This window comes from Bos javanicus, chromosome 18, assembly GCF_032452875.1.
Source record: "Bos javanicus breed banteng chromosome 18, ARS-OSU_banteng_1.0, whole genome shotgun sequence".
NCBI classification, from domain to species: domain Eukaryota; kingdom Metazoa; phylum Chordata; class Mammalia; order Artiodactyla; family Bovidae; genus Bos; species Bos javanicus.
The window spans coordinates 14,318,277-14,336,075 of record NC_083885.1 but is presented as its reverse complement, the minus strand read 5'-3'; the positions used below and the strand labels follow the sequence as shown (position 1 = coordinate 14,336,075).

Below are 17,799 nucleotides of genomic sequence, written 5' to 3'. Positions count from 1 at the left end.
TACGAGTGAGGCCCAAGAACAGCTGGCCCTGGGAGGAGGGCCCTGGGAGAAGTCTGGCTGAGGTCAGGAGAGGGTGGAGACCCCCGGACCACCCCAGGCTGCAGGATGGGCCAGGCCAGAGAGGAGATAGGCAGGCGCAACTGGGCTGGGAGGCTTGGCCAGGGTGGACATTGTCCCTCTGTTGTTGATCTGTGCCCTCACGTCCCCCCTGCACCACCCCAGGTCAAGGAAGCACGCCCAGTGGGCCAGGCTCAGGGTGGGTGGAGTGTCACCGGCTGGGCTGGAGGAGGAAGTTGTTGGGAAGTCAGAACGGAATTGCCGTGAGGGGAGGCCGGGCAGGGCCGGGCCCAGATGGTTCCTGTTGAGGAAGCAGTGGGCACAGCTGCACGGCTGCTCCCCGGCCGGCCGCACTATCACGGTGACACAGCTGGCTGCCTCGCCGCAGGCTGCAGGCGACCTCCCCCACAGGCACCTCCCCAGGCCCGCCCCGCATCACATGAGCCCCTGCGGCTGCCCGCCCCTTCCCCAGGCAGCTGCAAGAAGGCCTGAAGCAGTCTGGGGGACGGAGACCTCTAGTTCAGAGGAGCCTAGGCTGGCTGAGGCCTGTGTCTTTCCCTCGAGGGCCCACGAGGTTGAGAAGGGCACTTAGTGTGGGGCTCACCAGGCTCCACGCTGCTGCCCACCACAGGGCTGCCCACCTCCCACCTCAGCAGGATTCAGATTCCTGAACCCACCCTCCGGCTCCATGTCCCGGGCATCCCCCGTGCTGGACAGTGGGCCCTCAGCATCCACCAGCTGCTCAACGCCCCGGGGTCCCAGGAAGGGCGGTCCAGGTAAGGGGATGGAACCGGTTTGGGGGCGGAAGCGGCGCTGAGCAGGTGGCATGAGGCAGTGACATCTCCTTGCTGTGCTTCCCGGCCTGTTGACTCATGTCCAACATCAGCACAGCCTCCCACCAGGCACAGACCTTTGCAGCTGGGGCAGGTGGCCGGGGAGGGCCAGCAGGTGCCAGGCCTACGGGTGGGCCCCACCCGTGGGCCCCACCCAGAGGCAGACGCTGGAGGTGGAGGCTGCTCAGTGAGCAGGGCCCCAGGAGTTGGCGAGAAAGGTGGTGTGCAGAGCGCTGGGGACCCCTAAGACTTGGAGGTCAGAGGAGGAAACTGAGGCCAGATGGAGAGGGGCTGGTCCAGGGCCCCAGGAGCGAGTGGTGGTCCAGGACCTGCTCCGCCCTCAATGAAGAGCAACCTTCCAGGGCTCCCACCAGCGGAGCCAGTGCCAGGGAGAGGTGGTCGCACAGGGAAGACCTCCAGGGGCTGCTGACTGGGGGGTGCAGGAGGCTGTGGGCCCAAGCTGCAGGATCACCTGCCCGGCTCTCCCGGGACTCAGGGGCCCACAGAACTGCACACAGGAGGCCCCGCTCACCAGCCATAGCCACGTGGCCATGGATTAGGAACACAGATCCGCAAGTCTCATTGCAGTAGCCTGCAGAGTGCAAGCAGGCCTGAGTCACCCCAGCACCCCAACCCCAGACAGCCCATCTCCCCTGCAGAGGGACCACCTGCCCTAAGCGGGTTCCCACCTGCCCCAGCCAGGGACCCGAGGGCCAGCTCCACCTGGCACTCAGCACATCCAGGACTGGGGCCCCAGGGTGTGCAGAGCCTGCCTCTCCACAGTCACTAGCGTGCTGCTGATGATTCTAAGACATTGCCAGGGAGGCTCCAGTCACTGGCCTGGGATATGGCTGCCCTGCGCTCGGGCTGATCACGGTCTCTGGTCCCGTCCAGCTCTAGCTGCGACCACACAGCTGTTCCTTCTTCCCCAGGGTGGCCCTGCCTGAACCCCACTGTCCTGGGACCACTCATTGCTCCTCACCTGGGACCAGTCCCTCTTCACCTGGGCCTCAGGTTCCTTGTGTGTCAGGCCCCATCCTTCGGCTCCATGAAAGGGTCAAGAAGCTGCTTCTCAAGGCCAGGGGTGGGCAGGGGGTAGCGGGTGAGGGTGTGTGAGCTGCCAGCCATGGCCGTGTTCAGATGGATGGTGGCATGTCCGCGTGGAAGGGGTCTGAGGCCAGGAAACGTGATGCACCTGAGGCGCTCACAATGTCACTCCAGGGGTTGGGCTGCGGGCCTCTGGAGCTTCCTGGGGCGCTTCACGGACAGGAGGGAAAGCAGTGGGCATTTCGCTCATGCGTCGAGCTGGGGGCTTGCCTGGGCACGGGGTCCCCGTCCTGGGACTGCGGCTTTTAGGAACTTATGGCCCATCTTCTCTAAATCACCTGGCTCCATGGGACAGACACAGACACGTGGGGAGACGTCCAGCTCCCCATGCCCCCGCAAAGGGGCAGAGGGTCCCCAGGTGCCAGACATCTCCACCATGGGAAGTGGCAGGTGGGGCTGTGCTGGAGTCCATGGGAGCCGGGGGGTCCAGGACAGGCCTTGGGTCAGTGGGTCTGTCCTGCAGGCTTCCCAAGAGTCTGTGAAAAGCTTTGAGATTCCAAACGTCAAGTAGCACCTAAACCACTAAAAGAATAGTAAGTAGTATCTTCTAAAGCTGAGTCTGTCTGTCTGAGAACGTGTGTGAACCCTGCGCTGCCCTCCTGCTGGTAGGAAGCGGGGGCAGTGCTGAGGGTGGGGGGACGACAGACCCGTGGACAGACCCACCCCTGCTGGTGCGTCCCCGAGGGGTGTGCGGCCCCGGCAGCAGACAGAAAGGAACAGTGCTGGTTAGAGGGTGTTCACTGTACTCAGGCTTATTAGGTGCCCAGCTTCCCTGGCAGCCCAGTGGTAAGACTCTATATTCCACTGTGGGGGCTACGACCTCGCATGCCACAAGGTGCGGGCAAAAATAAAGTGCCAGTCGTGTGTGCTAGGAGCTGAACCCCACAAACAAGAGGTGGAGCCAGCACATTGGCAGGGGTGCCTCGGGCAAAGGAGGCTCAGGGGCAGTGCCTGAAGGGGAAACTGAGTCAGGCCTGTTCAGTGTCACCTGAGAGGGACAGGGGAGTGACAGGGAGACAGGGAGTGTCCCATCACTGGAGGGTCCAAGCGAGACAGCTTCGTGGAGGGCACCATCTTGCGAACCTTGGGTCACCTGGCCACAGGGGTGGGGTTCAGAGGTCACCACTGTTACCAAGTGGCCTTGACCTCCCTCCCCTGTCCCCCTCCTCCTGTCCCCACCCCCCCACCCCTTCCCCACTCCAGCCACAAACATTCTTTGTCTGGAATGCCGATCCCTGCTGTATTAATTTCCTGGGAAGGCTGTAACAAATCACCACAAATGGGTGAATTACAACAGAAATCTCCTTCCGATTCTGGAGGCCAGAGTCTGAAATCAGGAGGGTCGCAGGGCCAGGCTCCCTGCAGAGGCTCCGAGGAAGGGTCCCACCTGCCTCTTCCAGCTCCTGGGGGCTCCAGGCATCCTTGGCTTGTGGCTGCATCCCTCCCATCTCTGCCCCCATCTTAATGCGGCCTCTCCTCCTCTTCTAAAAAGCGGTTTTGGAATCTAGGGCCACCCCATTCCAGGTGACCGAGCTCCAACCATCCTGTCTGCGTTCCAGGTGGCAGGATTGGGGCAAAGGAGCCCATGGCCTGCACAGCTGCCTCCGGCACAGCCAGGCCCAGGGCTTGGGCTCATGGCCTCCAGCTGCCATGGGGGTCATGGAGCCTCAAGGGCTGCACCCTGCAAGAGGGGAGCCAGGTTATCAGAATCCAGTGTGTTCTCTGCCCCACTGCCCGCCTGCCACCCCACTTTCCGATCAGCCGAGGCCCTTGGCCACGCTTTCAGGGCTGTCAGGAGACAGTCAGCTATGGATACTGGGGAGTTCATACTGGGAGGGCCCAGGGCGTCTGGGATTGGCGTGTGCCTGGGCGGACGGCAAAGTCCACAGCCCCTCTCTGTAGTGTGGGACTGAGAACCGAGCCCCACAGTGACCGTCCATCTGCATCTCTGTGCAAAGTACTGCAAGCGATTTGTCCTTTGACTCGTGTACCGTTGCCTCACGTGGGACGGCTGTCCTGCTCTGCTCACATCCTGCAGGGCTTCCTTCCCTTCCCCAGGCCCATCTCCACTGCTTGTTGACCACATGGTGCTGGGGGCTCCTGTGTCAGGATATCGGCTCAGGGCTGCCGAGCCCCATGTGAGGTTGTGACTGCCATCTCAGAAGAAGATACCAAGGTTCCGAGGGGCACACAGCAGGCAAGAGCAGAGGCAGGCTTGGACCCGGCTCTACTGACCCTACAGGATGGATGAAGGGCCAGATGGGAGTGGGGGCCCATTACAGTGGAAGGAGCCCTGGACACCTGCCAGATCAGTTGGTCCTGGCAGGAAACTGCTTGCATGACCACTGGGCAACAGTGTGGACAGTTTGAAGAGAAACCACTAACACAGATCAAACAGAGTCGCCCGGCCAGCACAGAAGTCTGGGGGACACTCCTTGACCTGAGGGGTGGGAAGGGAGGAGAGGAATGAGCTAAGAGAGGGGCCAGGAGAGGAACGGAGTGGGAGAACCCTGGAGAGAGGATGGCAGGACAAACGCCCGTGTGTTCCCTCCATGCCCATCTCCTAGGGTCTCCTGACCTGCCCCAGGCCAGCCTCCAGGGGAGCAGGGGTGCAGCTTGCCCCCATCCCCCCATGCCCAGTGTCAGGACCCAGCGTAAGTCTGGGGAGGGAGGGCTGCACTCCACCCCAGGTCCTGGGAGGAGTGCATTACCCCCGGGGTACATGTGGAGCACTCTTTCCCTGAGACCTGCAGTTTCCACGCTGTCCCATCCCACAGTCCTGGGAGAAAGACTTCCGGGGGCAGCCAGCCGGACTCCAGCCACCCACGTCCTCCCCACCTGTTAGACAACAAATCCAAACTTCAGAAGACAGACCTGGGGGCAGGAGTGATGCCCAGGGGACAGGGTGCAATCCAGGCCAGCTTCCTGAAGGAAGTGGTCCCTTGGCGGGTAGCTAGAGGAGGCAAAGACTTTCACTTCTCAAAGTGTCTTGACTGAGAAGAAAGGCATTGGTGTTAACCTCTCACATCTTCACTTCCACAACTGCAGTGGCAGAGGAGAGGCCAAGGGAAGGGAAAGAGGGGCCACTGCTGGACTCAGGCTCATTCACACAGGTGATGGGGCCAGAGGTAGGGCTGCAATGACGCTAATCAAAGTCTCAGCATTAAAACCCCTCATACAGTCTCACCGGCACAGCCAGGGCAGGCAGACATCCTGGGGCAGGCAGTGATCGGCAAAGGGTGGCCCAGAATGGAGGTGGCATCCATGGGGACCCCATCCAAGGGTCTTCTGGGGGTGGGGTGCTGACAGGCTCTTTTCATGGGACTTTGGGGAGTCAATTTGCCATTCCGTTGTTTACAAGACTGAATTCAAGAAAAGTCAGGCCGGATCACCTCTCCACTGTGTGCACGCCCTCTGGGGGCTTCCCCTGCCCACCTCCCATGCCCACCCTTCTCCCTCTATCCAGCTGGTGCATGGCCACCCCACCAACACCCCAGACACCCTCCCGCCCTGGCACTGTTCCCTCCCCATGGGCTCGTCTTCCGTTTGGCTCCCTCCCACCCCCTCTTTAAGTCTTTGCTCTGGTTACCCTCCCCTCCCCTCCAACTTGTGTGCCCAGTCCTCCTTTCCTGCTGTTTCCCCTTCACTTTTTACTCTATCTGATGAAGGAAGTGGTTCCGTGTCTACTTAACCTGTCTCCCTGGTGTGCTGGCTCCGCTGTCTGCTTGCCATGGCACTCTCAGCACCTGGAGTGGCACTGCCAGGGTGCCCAGCACTGGGTGGAGAGTGCACCCCGTGTCCAGGCGACTCGACCACCCGCAGACAGCGAGTGTGCTGATCAGCACAGGGGCCCTGGTGAGTGGCTTGTGTTGGTCTCTAGATGCTAGATCACAGCTGCTGTCAGACGGGAGCTGAGGCCCAGAGATGGGAGTGACCTGCCAGGGGTCAGACAGCATGTGGCCCCAGGGCTGAGTCGGACCCAGGCCTGGGGGTGAGACCGGGGCAGCCCGTCCCAGCCTCTCCCCACGGGCACCAGCGTTCCCTCCCCCGCAGCCAGAGGCGTGGATGGTGCTGGACCACCTGCCCTCCCGTCTTCCCTCCCCGTGTCCTCTACAGGGGGGCACAGGGCCCAGAAAGGGAAAGGGACTGCCAAGCCACAGAACACCCAGGCAGGCGGCTTATAAACAGCAGATGAGGAGGCTGGCCATCCAAGATCACGTGCCAGCAGGTTTGATGTGTGATAAGAGCTCCCTGGTCCACTGTGCCCCACCACCACCAAGCAGCACTTCCAGGAAAGGCCCAGGGAGGAATGAGAAGGGACAGTGGCCAGATGGGGATGCTTACTGCAGGGAGGGCAGGCACCTCCCGCCATCCTGGTGGGTCCTGTTGCATTGCAAACACTGACCTGCTAACCATCCTACGTCCCAGGGATGGAGGAACCTTTTTGCTGACCCCCATCCCAGCACCTACTCAGCCACAGAGCCCACCCAGGCCCATTCGTACCTCACCTATCTGGCCCTGGAGGACTGGGTCAGACACCCAGGGTGCACACATTCCTCCCCCAGTTCCTAAGTGGGAGCAGGGTGGGTCAGATGTGGACTCACCCACCCAGGCCAGCGTCTGAGCGGAGAATCCCTCAGTCGTGGCCACCTCTGCTCTGGATGGGAGGGCTTGGGTGGCACTGCTGGGGTCTGGGTGATCCTTGGGTGATGACTGGGTTGTGTATTGTAGGCCTGCTCCTTGGACAGCAGAGGCTCAGGGCCTCTGCAGGGACAGAGGAGGGACTGCCAAGGTTGTTCCCCAAGGACAGGCTGCTCCCTGGAGGAGGGGGCAGGGTGGAGGCAGAGGAAAGGGCTGCTCCATTCCAGAGTCCTTCCTGGCCCTGGGCATGGCTTCTGCCCAGTAACCCTTCAAAGGCACCATTGACCTGGCTGCACACATGAAGGCAAATCTGAGGGGCCAAGAAACCTACCCAAGGTCACACAGCAGTCCCCAGGAGGGCTGGAGCTTCCCTGTCTGCCCAGCACCCTCCCTGGGAGGAAATGCACTTGGGTGGGGCCTCAGGAAAGGGACCCCCTTGGCACCCAGCACTCCAGTGTGGGAGCCACACCTGGCAGCCTAGCACCTGGGCTGAGCCCTCTGAAAGCCCATGGTGGGGTCTGCTGGCTCTATGCCAGGGAGCTCCGAGCAGATGCTGCCGGCACCCCAGTTGACAGCTGGACAGAGCACCGCCCCCGCTGATGCCCGAGGGCTGCCCACCCCAGGCCTCAGGGCAAAGCCCTGTGCTCCTTGCTACTCTGCAACTTTTAGAAAACCGGGCCCGGCCAGGTTCCTGCCTGCCCTTGAAATGAGCTCGGGCTTTCTGAGGGCCACTCCATGCAACTGAGGGCTCATGGGGCAAGGGGGACTCTGACTGTGGCTTTCACTCTGTGGGTGCAGCAAGGGGTCCCTTCCTGAGAGGAAGCTCCAGGGAGCTCACAGCCTGGGGGGCTTACGGCCTGGGGGGGCTGGTGGACGAAGGCGCACATGTCAGACGGCAGAGAGTTGGGCCCCACCGGCTCACAGCTGCAGGAGCCACACTGATGGACTGTTGTTGCCCTAGAGAAGTGACCAGTGTCCTTGGTGCCCTTGGTCCGGTGGACAGGGAACCAAGGCCTGGCCCTCATGCTGGCCAGGGGTCAGGGAGGCCACCCTGAAGATGCGCCCTCCAGACCTGTCTGCTCAGGTTGGACCAGGTCAGAACCAGGAGGGGAGGGCCGGGCTGGAAACCAGCTCCATCACTTGCCCAGGACCCCACAGGCCTGTCTTCTCGTCTATGATGTGGGGGTGGCAGCCAGCCCCCGAAAAGCTGGGGATGGAGAGGGAGGACCCCGGCACCCACCCGGCCCAACCCACCCTTCTCAGCCCTTGCAGGATCCTGGCTGTGACCCCCTGTCTGTACCCCCTCCCCGGCCAAGGCCCCTGGTGGGAGTGAAGAAGGGGCCCCGTGGAAGGAAGTAGGGATTCGCCCGCCCTGGGACTCCCAGCGCTTCCTCCTTTCCTTCCAAATCAGGGTGCATTTTGAGTGCATGGAAAGCCCCAACCTCACAGGCCCTGGGAGGGGGCAGCATGGCAGTGGGGAGGCCAAGCAGGAGGGGCACTGGGACGCTTGCCTCCCAGGCCGACAGGGCCCCTCAGAAAGCTCAGGGGCTGTGGCTGTGGGGGTCTCCCCACACCCGGGTCCTCTTTTTAAGACAAAAGGTCTAAGGTTCCAGCCTCGCTGTGAGCAGAGCGACAGCACAGACACAGGAACCCCAACACCCATACCCTAGACCTCAGAGAGATCACCCTTTACTGAGTGGTCCCAGGGCCCACCTCCCCAGGACACTGCCCGCCACCCCAGCCCCACTGCTGACCGCACACCCACTCCTGCCAGGCAGCGCCTCAGCCTCTGGGCCAGGAGCCTCCCCAAGAGGCTCCGTGTGCACAACCCTTGCTTCTCCGCTCCTGTTTCTTAGGAGGCCTGGACAGACGGATGCACGGACAGGCGCCGTTCCACCCCTCCACCACCACAGTGTTTTCTAGACCCAGGGTCAGGACTTGATATTCTAAAGCAGGTGACAAAAAACTGCAAGTCAGAACAGTATCGTTCCAGTTCGCAGCCCCCAGGTGCGTCGCACCCTGCTCCATCCTCTGAGGCCCAGGAGGCCGGACGAGGGACTCTGCTCAGCTCTGGCCCCTCGACCCGGGCTTCCTCGTCTGCAGCTCGAGGGGCTGTCCCCACCTGGGGGGCTCTCCAGGCGGGGGCCGCCACTCGAAGCTGCAGGGCAGAGAGCACAGCTGGCTGGAGGGGAGACGGGAGCAGGCAGCTTCCTGTGGAAACTGAAACTGCCAGGTGCTTCCCTCCCTCCCGCGGGGACCAGAGACAGCTGGACGAGGTCCTGCAGCCCTGCCCTGCCGAGCCGCCTCCCTTTCAGGCAAATGTCCGCGGTCCAGACTCTGCTTCTCACCCGTCACTATGGCGACGCACCTTCCTGAGCCCCTGACCCAACCCTCAGCACAGATGAGACCAGCCAGCCCTGAGGCTCTGCCACCCCCTGGGGCTGCCCGTCCAGCCGGAGATACACTGGCATGGGATTTCAAAGTCTTTGGGCAAAAGCAGGATGCAACAGATACCTGAATAATTTCTAACTTGAATACAAGTGAAAATGATAACGTTTCAGGTAGACCAGATTTAACAGACGATTTAAAGCCGATTTCTCTGCCAGAATATGAAACATTTCACACGCAGGCCACGTCCAGTTTCTACCACACAGGCTGCTGAGCCTGCAGGACCTGGGAGACAGAGGGACCAGCCTGGTCGGCATCTGCGGGGGGCCCCTGACATGCTGCCCGCTCCTGCCATTGGGCCACCTTTCATTTAAATTATGAAATAATCTGCCCACATCAGGAAAGCCCCATCCCAAGCAGGGGAAACAAGCTGTCACTTCGTCCCAGAGCTGCTCCCTCATCGCACTTCTTCATAAAAAGGAGTTGCTCGTAGATCCAGTGCCCACTGCCCTGGAGGCTGCCCCCCTGCCCCAACCTGGGGATCACTGAAAGCCAGGCTGCAGGTCCCGGACCCAGTTCAGGATGCCCTGTGAGGTCGGTCCCCCAAACTCGGCTCTGAATACTCAATGTAAAATGGGGCTTGTGTCGCATGTCAACACCAGAGTCGCCCACCTGTGGAACTGTCCAAGGAACTGTTTTATCTCTGTGTCTTTCCCAGATACGTTGTAATTGTCTGTGTTTTAAATTGCTACATAGAAGTATTGAGTCCGGTGATCTTCCTTTTTCTCCCCATGATGATAGATAACACGGCATCAGCGCCGGCGTGGCCGTGTTGCCTGGTGGCCCCCTGAGCCAGGCAGCTGGAGGGTGGGGCTGCGAGGTGACCCCTTATAGCTCCTGTTGAGAAGGCCTTTTGTACAGTCACGTGTCCAGCGCAATGTTGGGCATCTCTGTAGGTTGTGAATCCCCGTGGCTGCTGGGGAGGCCCCACCCACGGAAACTAGCGTGGGTGGAGGTGGGGTGGCATCTGAGCACCGAGCCGGTGGAGGCCTCGGCCCACCTGATCCGACCTTTTCTGAACGTGAGCTCAGCGGTCATCTGGGTGAGGCTGTGGCAGGGAGTCTGGCTGTGATGAATAGAGGAGAGGCTGGTGTGGTCTCCCTCGGTCTGCACCTTCCCCTCCCCAACTCAAGCTCTGCTCCAGACCTTCAGTGTGAGGCTTGGGTGGTGGAAAGTCCTGGTGGTGTGGCTGCCAAGCAGCAGGCTTGAGGTCTCCAAGCTGGGAAACCCCACTCCAGGAAGCCAGAAATGGCACTCTGAGTGGCCCCTTGATGATGCTAGAAGGAAGAGGTGGCCAAGGGGACTTTGGTATCTGCCCGTTGGCTGCCTAAGCACCCCTCCCCAGGCCTCCCCCAGACAGCACTGCACAGAGGTGGCCATGGCCAGTCCTGGAGGAGTCAGGAGACTGCTCTACTGAGCAGACACACCCGTGCACCCCTCAGCAAGGCCAGGAATACATGACAGGCTGTGCTGGAGCCCGGGCCTGGCAGGACAGCCCCTGCTGCGGAGGGTGTGCAGATGGGGTATTGCCGTCAGGACGGAGCCCAGAGGCAGGGGGTGGGGCATTTGTAATAGTAGTGGCACCTCGCCGAGCTCTCCCTGTTCCCACAAAGGAGACATGTGAGCACCCCATTTCACTCCCATGGCCCTGCCATGTACTGGATGCCAGGATCTGGCTTCCAAGCCAGGGGATCTGAGGCTGGCTCCGTGACTTTTGGCTGGCATGTTCCCTAAAATGTCTTTTAAAAATCAAGTCCCCTGTAAGGTGCTGTTTCTCACAAAGCGGCCTCACCCAGCTCAGTCACACCAGCCCTGGGCTGCTGCTTTTGTGTTGGGTATGACAGGAGCCGTTGCCGCTGCAGAAGCTTTGGACGGTGATGGCTGGCTTCACCCCACATGCTGGCCGCGAAAAGAGTGACCTTAACACTCCTGCTGGCTAATATGTGTGAGATGTGCGGTAGCGAGCAGGTGCCCCACCCCCTCGGAAGAAAGCAAGATGAGGTCGCAGAGGCCCAACTGGGGCCTCCGAGTGGGCATCTTGCTGCCACTGTTACTGAACCAACTCAGGTCCCCTCGCCCGCAGGCTGCAGAGCCCGTCCCCTGATGCCGCATTGTGATGAAGGAAAGTACCATGTTTATTACAGGTGGCAAGCAAGGAGAGCGAGCAGCGCAAGCTCAAAAGACCCAGACTCGCCAATGGCCTTCAGGGAAGGGGCTTCAGAGGCCAGGTGAGGGAAGGGCTGCAGGGTGTCTGCACAGCTGGTGCACAGTTCTCAGATTGGTTGGCATCAAGGTGAAGTTTCGAGCATCATCAGCCTTCTGCTTTCCACCTGGTCTGGGATCTACATGCTTGTATCGGGAGTTTTCACCTAGCGGAGGTCTTGAAAACAACTTCAGAATGTGTGTCAGCGTGCGGGTGTGCATGTGTGTGTGCTCAGTCGTGTTCGACTTTTTGTGACCCTATGGACTGTAGCCCACCCAGCTTCTCTGACCACGGGATTTCCCAGGCAAGAATACTGGAGCGGGTTGCCATTTTCTTCTTCAGGGGATCTTCCCGACCCAGAGATCGAACGTGCCTCTCCTGAATTGGCAGGCGGGTTCTTTACCACTGAGCCACTGGTGAAGCCCACGTGTGTCAGACCTTTATCCAGATTTTTCAGGGAAGTGGGAGTTCAGTGACTCTGCTCTGTGGCTGGTTTATAGTCTAAATTGTAATCGATTTCCAAGCCCAACATGAATTCTTTTCCTCTACATCTTCATATTTCGTAATCATTCACTCTTGAGTCAGACTTTTGAGACTCAGGGCGGCCTGGGAGACTAAAGCAAAAGCCATTTATTTCAAAGAGCAGAGATCTTGGGGTAATCATTTGCTCTTGAGTCAGACTTTTGAGACTCAGGGTGGCCTGGGAGACTAAAGTAAAAGCCAATTATTTCAAGGAGCAGAGATCTTGGGTGATTAGGAAAATGCAGTGATTTCACCAGCATCTTCCTAAGACTGGGCGATGATTTTGCAACATCTAACACTGTGTTTACCATCTAACAGGTCATGTGGTCTAGCGTGTCATATGTTTTATGCTGCACATATGCTCGGGGCTTATTTTCATGGAAACCCTGAGGCTGCAGTTGCAGGTTTACACCTGGATTAGTGGAAGCGTTGCCCCAAAACCAAACTTTCCAGGCCCAGACAGGGAAGCCTGGTGTTCTGCAGTCCATGGGGTCACAAAGGGTCAGACACGACTTAGCAACTGAACAACAAGACTGACATTTGTCAGCTTTAATTCAAATCAGTATGTTATTAAATGACTCAGCTCATCTTACTTTGGAATTCCACTGCTGATGTACATGGATGGATGGCAGACGGGTGGGTGGATGGGGAGAAAACGAAGGAAGCTGGAAGGCAGGTGAAAGCAAACTCTTGAAAAGCTAAAAACACCACTCTTCTATGAAGAGTGTGTCTGTGTTTGTGTGATTGCTGAGGTAGCCGGCTGGGAGGCAAAGGTGACTCAAGGGAGAATGTGGGCGACATTCCATCCCAAGAAGAGAGAATGCCACCCTGAGACCCCTAAACACAGTCGGTAAAGCACAGTCTTCACTGTGAGCATAAATGGTTTGCAACTTGTCAGTTTCCTGCTGCTGCTGCTGCTGCTAAGTCACTTCAGCCGTGTCCGACTCTGTGCGACCCCACAGACGGCAGCTCACCAGGTTCCCCTGTCCCTGGGATTCTCCTGCTGCTGCTGTTGCTGCTGAGTTGCTTCAGTCATGTCCGGTTCTGTGCGACCCCATAGATGGCAGCTCACCAGGCTTCCCTGTCCCTGGGATTCTCCAGGCAAGAACACTGGAGTGGGTTGCCATTTCTCAACTTGTAGCGTCTGGGGCCCAATCAGCGTCAACAGAAAGACATCCAGGCCCGTGGCGGGATGCCCACTGACCGTGGAAGCCTGACTGGACACAGGGACACGAGACTGGCGTTTCTATCAGAGGAAGGTGAGGAGGAGAGGAGTCTGGCTGGGTCTTTATGCCCTGAGGCAGAGCCTCGGGTGTGGTCCAGCCTGCGGAAGAGACTCACTGTTCACTGGAGGAGGGGCTCAGGAGAGGAGAGGTGAGAGGAGGGGGCAGACCACAGGCCTGGAAGGCAAGGACCCCAGGCCTCCGTCACACACCTTTGGCCAGGTCTCTGGAGAATCTTAGATGCCTGCCAGTTGGGAAGACCCCAGCCACAGACCAGACCAGATTGCCTGCTGTTGTGACATCAGGCTCTGCCAGGCGCCCCCAGGGCTAAAGGGCATGCTGAGGGCAACCATGCTCCGTGGGGCCCAGTGAGTGTGACCCCTGAAAGGTGGGTCCTGGAACCTGGACATGTTTCAGTCCTGGCGTGTGGACTTTCGGCAGCTTGGTCCCCTGGCTGACCTGGTTGCAGGTCACCTGGGAGCCTGTGCCCCTCTGTCAGCTCGGGGCAGGCCTGGCTCATCAATCCCAGTAGTTTTCTGTGGAGCATGGATGAGGTCTCGGCATCACTCATAGCAGAGTGCTCCCAGGGCTAGTCCTGACTGGTGGTCACACACTGTCCATGGGGAACAACTGTCCCCTCATCCACAGCTGGCACTTTAGTCAAATGGGATGAAAATGTCATGACCACGTAAAACTGGGGCAGAGGCTTCCACCACCGATCATCACTTTCTCTTCGAGTCTTGTCTTCGGACCACACTTGGTTTGGATTGCTCTGTCCTGGGCAATGAGTTTCCTTTGTGCATGGTTTTACGGCAGGTTTTAGGAAGTCCTTCGTTAGAAAAGACTCTGATGCTGGGAAAGATTGAGGGCAAAAGGAGAAGAGGGCGGCAGAGGACGAGATGGTTGGATGGCATCATTGACTCAATGGACATGAGCTTGACCAAACACCAGGAGGTGGTGAGGGACAGGGAAGCCTGGCGTGCTGCAGTTCATGGGGTCGCAAAGAGTTGGACAGGACTGAGCGACTGAACAACAACAGAATTAGGAAGCCCTAGCGTCCCCAGAGCACAAGGATACAGCTATGTCCCCACCCCCACACCGCTCAGGACAAGCTCTCAGACAAGATGTGAAAGCTCTCTGGGATCCGTTACTTCATCCATGAAAAGTCAAATTTCAGATAAACAATATTTTCACATAAGTATATCCCAAATAATTCCTGGGAGACACTTATACTGATAACTATTCACTGCTTATCTAAAATTCAAATTTAACTGAGTATTAATCTGGCAACCCTCCCCACGAAGGATTTCAACCCTGTCTCCAACAGGATTGCATTCAACTACAAATAGCAGAAAACCCAACAGCAGTAGAAACCGGGTTTGTTCGTATTTGTCCACGTAACAGAAGCTCAGAAGCAGGTGGTCGAGGCTGGTGTGGCCATCCAGGACACAGGCTGCTTTGCTCTTTCTATTCCACCTCCATTTACTAGTGGCTTCCTAGCTGCAAAGTGGCTGTACCACCTCCAGGCATCACGTCTGCCTTCCAAGCAAGAAGAAAGAGGAAGAGAGAAGATGCAGAGAACAAAACTGGACCAGCCCCTTCATATAAGGAAAAGCAGGCTTCTGCAGAAGCCCCAGGCAGCAGACTTCTGGTTTCGCCCAGGACAGGGGTCCAATCCCCAGTCTGAAGTGCCTTCCCAAACCAGGACTTTTTGACTTCTCATTTCGCACCTTCTCTGCAGTTTTCAAACGGTCTCCGCACTCAAGGCTCCACCCTTTCACAGCGTGTCCGAGTTCACAGCACCTGCCGTGTGCCCTTGGGGCCTGGCACAGAGTCTGCCCCTTTACAGATGGAAAAGGGTGGGCCTCCTTCTCTTCTGGGGCTGCACTGGTCTCTCCCCCAGCCCCCACCCTGGTCTCAGATCTGAGGAATGGAACTCCCCCCACTCTCTCGGGGTCCTTCCACAAACAAACTAGTGAGTGGTGCCCAGGGGCTCTGGAAATGTGAGTGTTCCCACGAGAGAATCCTTGCTTGTCTACCTCTGCCACCCTCCCCTGCCTCTTCGTTCCGACACCCCCCCAGTAGAACTTCTCCTTTCCCTCGGAGCAGCACAGTTCCCCATTCACGGCCACCACACTGCCCTCAGCTTCTCCCCGGAGTTTCAGGTTCTGAGAGCTATTTCAGGTCTTCCTCCCACCCGCCTGCACCCCGGCCCTGCCTCTCTGCATGGACCGGCCACATGGAACTCCCTTCCCCGAGCCTCCAGACCCATGGCTGCCTGCCCCACCCGCCATGGTGGAGAGAGGCTGGACCGCGGCCCTCACCTGCCCCCTCTCCTGGGAGCCAGGGGTGACTGTGGTTCAGAAGGTGCCTTAATTCTGGGTCTGCTTTGATTTAAAAACAGCTTTCTTGAGATAACTCACATAGTATACAGTTCACCCATGCAAGGTGCCCAATTGCAGTGGCTTTTAGTCTGGTCACAGAGCTGTGCAACCGTCACTGCCGTCTAATTTTAGAACATTTTCATCTCCCCTAAAAGAACCCCTGTGCCCCTCAGCAGTCACCCTCACCCACCCCTGTCTCCTCCTGTCTCTCCATCCGCCCGCTCTGGACGGTTCACATCAATGGGATGCTGTGATGTGCTGCCTTTGTGTCTGGCTCCTTCACTGAGCGTGATGCTTTCAGGGCTCATCATTCCTCTTTCCGGAGAATCCTATTCCGTTGTTCAGAGTGTGTGGCAGCCTGGTGAGATCCAGCCCACGCCTACACGCTGTGTGTCTCGGGTCGGGAGTGGCTGCCCCTCTCTGGGCCTCAGCTCAGGTGAGGTCTGCTGCCTGGGCCTGGTGTGAGGATTCCGTGGGGGTCACAGGTGAAGTGCCCCATGTGGGTGGGAAATGACCGGCCTGCCCTGCAGTGAGCATCTGTGTTCCGCCCACTGCATTCAGATCCTGCCCACATCCTCCCCTCCCCCAACACCCAACTGTGTCCAGACTCCAGGGTGTGGGTGGGAGGGGGGCTGTCTCTGGAATTTGGCCCATCCTGAGCAGGGGTGTCAAGTAGACTGTGGCTGGGGTTGGGGAGAGGTCTGTGAAGGTTGGGGAGCACTGGTCAGCGCCCCACACGCTAGCTCCAGGGGCTCATCAATCCTCAGCCGGCCTGGGCCCACGCGGGAATGTGGGGACAGTGGCGTGTCCCTGGGCCTGGGCATGGGTTTGCCCCCTTCGCGAGCTGAGGTTTCGTCTCTTACACAAGAGGAGGGAATGGGGCTGACTGGGGACCAGGCATGGCCACCTTTGTCTTCCGGCTTCCCCAGGGCAGACCAGGGAGGAGGCAACGTCCCCTCATCTTTGTCAAGAAAGCCCAGCTCTCCCGCAGAGCTAGGGCAGACCTGGCTCCAGCTCCATCCAGCCTCAGAGCTGCTCCCAGACTAGCCCCATGGGCAGGAGGGAAGGTCAGCCACACACCGCTCCCCATCAGACCCCTGCTGGGCTGGCCTCTTGGCAGGAAAAGGCCTTTGGGGGTTACATCCCCGTCAGACTCCTGCAGTCCCAGAAATGAGATGGCCTGGGAAGAAACGGCCAACAACCTGGCCTGGGCATGGTTGTTAAATCAGTGAAATCAGAGCTGTGAAATCAGCTCCGAGGTCTGTCACCTGTATGGGGAGCCCCCCCCCCAAGAAGGTCACAAACCGAGGACAATGGGGGGTATCCCCAGACAGACTGAAGGACAGAGAAGATGAAGGGGGATCTGGGGCACCCGGCGGGGGGAACCCCGTCTCCAGACACACCCTCCCTGCCTCCTGCCTCATCTTCTGTTAGTGCCCCTGGGGGAAGGAGGGATTGTTCAAGGGATATTTGAGGCACAAATGGGGAACCAGTAGGGTTTTCTCTGTGGGTGAGGGTGGTCCTCTGTCAGCTGCTCATTCAAGGGCGACACAGAAAAGCAGTGTTGGCAGAGCCCGTGTGCGGGTCCTGCACACTCGTACCCTGGGACAAGCGGGCGCAGGAAGCCACAGCCACGAGTCGAGGGGCACCCTGCCTCCTTGAACACGTGAGCAGCTGCGATGGGACTGTCATGGGGGTACAGCAGGGCATCCCCCTGACTCGGGAAGGCTTCTCGGCAGATTCTGAGGCAGAGAGAAGCTTCAGGCAAGAGGGTCCACGTGGAGGGAGCTGCGGGTATCTGAGGGGCCACGCAGGAGGTGGACTTGGTCTCTGTCGGGGGTGATGGCACCAGGCCCCCTGCAGGAGAAGGCCTGCGGATGCCCCTGCCCCAGGGGTAATAAACACCCGTTTCAGTGGGAGATGTGTGTGGGCTTGAGATGGCCCAGCTGGGCCTGCCCCGGGTGTGGAGCTGCCGTGGGCGGGCTGTTCTCACCCTGTCAGGCACGGAGTGTGGCTGCCGCCAGCTGCTCCCAAAACAACTCCCAGTGTGCATGGCCAGGGGCCAGGACCAGTGGAAGCCAGGGCGTGCAGCAAGGGTGCCAGGCTTGCAGGTGACAGAGACCCCGTCCTGGAGCTCAGGCAGGACCCAGGTGTGTTGGCTCAATAACAGGCTTCAGGGAGGATGGGGTGGAACTGGCCTCAGGGGCCCTGGTCCAGCCAGCACACGATCAGGGCAGGCCCTCTCGCCTCTCAGAGCAGATGGCCCTGGGCAGCTCTGAGGGAGCCTCCTGAGCAGAGCAAAGAGAAAGTCCCCTTCTCTGGTCCAGTTCAAAACATCCCAGACAAGGATCGTGACTGGCCCGGCCAGGTCACATGCCTTC

General features: G+C 59.2%; 1 protein-coding gene across 2 annotated transcripts in view; it reads left to right on the top strand.

Moving 5' to 3' along the window:
- The first annotated feature begins 525 nt into the window (after window positions 1-525).
- CBFA2T3 (CBFA2/RUNX1 partner transcriptional co-repressor 3) overlaps window positions 526-17,799 on the top strand; it is a 78,128-nt gene continuing 60,854 nt past the window's right edge. The window contains exon 1 of one of the 2 annotated variants that reach the window (XM_061387004.1): window positions 526-833. In XM_061387004.1, coding sequence (XP_061242988.1) covers window positions 746-833 — 88 coding nt within the window. In that variant the 5' untranslated portion in view covers window positions 526-745. The remainder of the gene's footprint in view (window positions 834-17,799) is intronic. The other variant, XM_061387003.1, reaches the window with a different exon arrangement.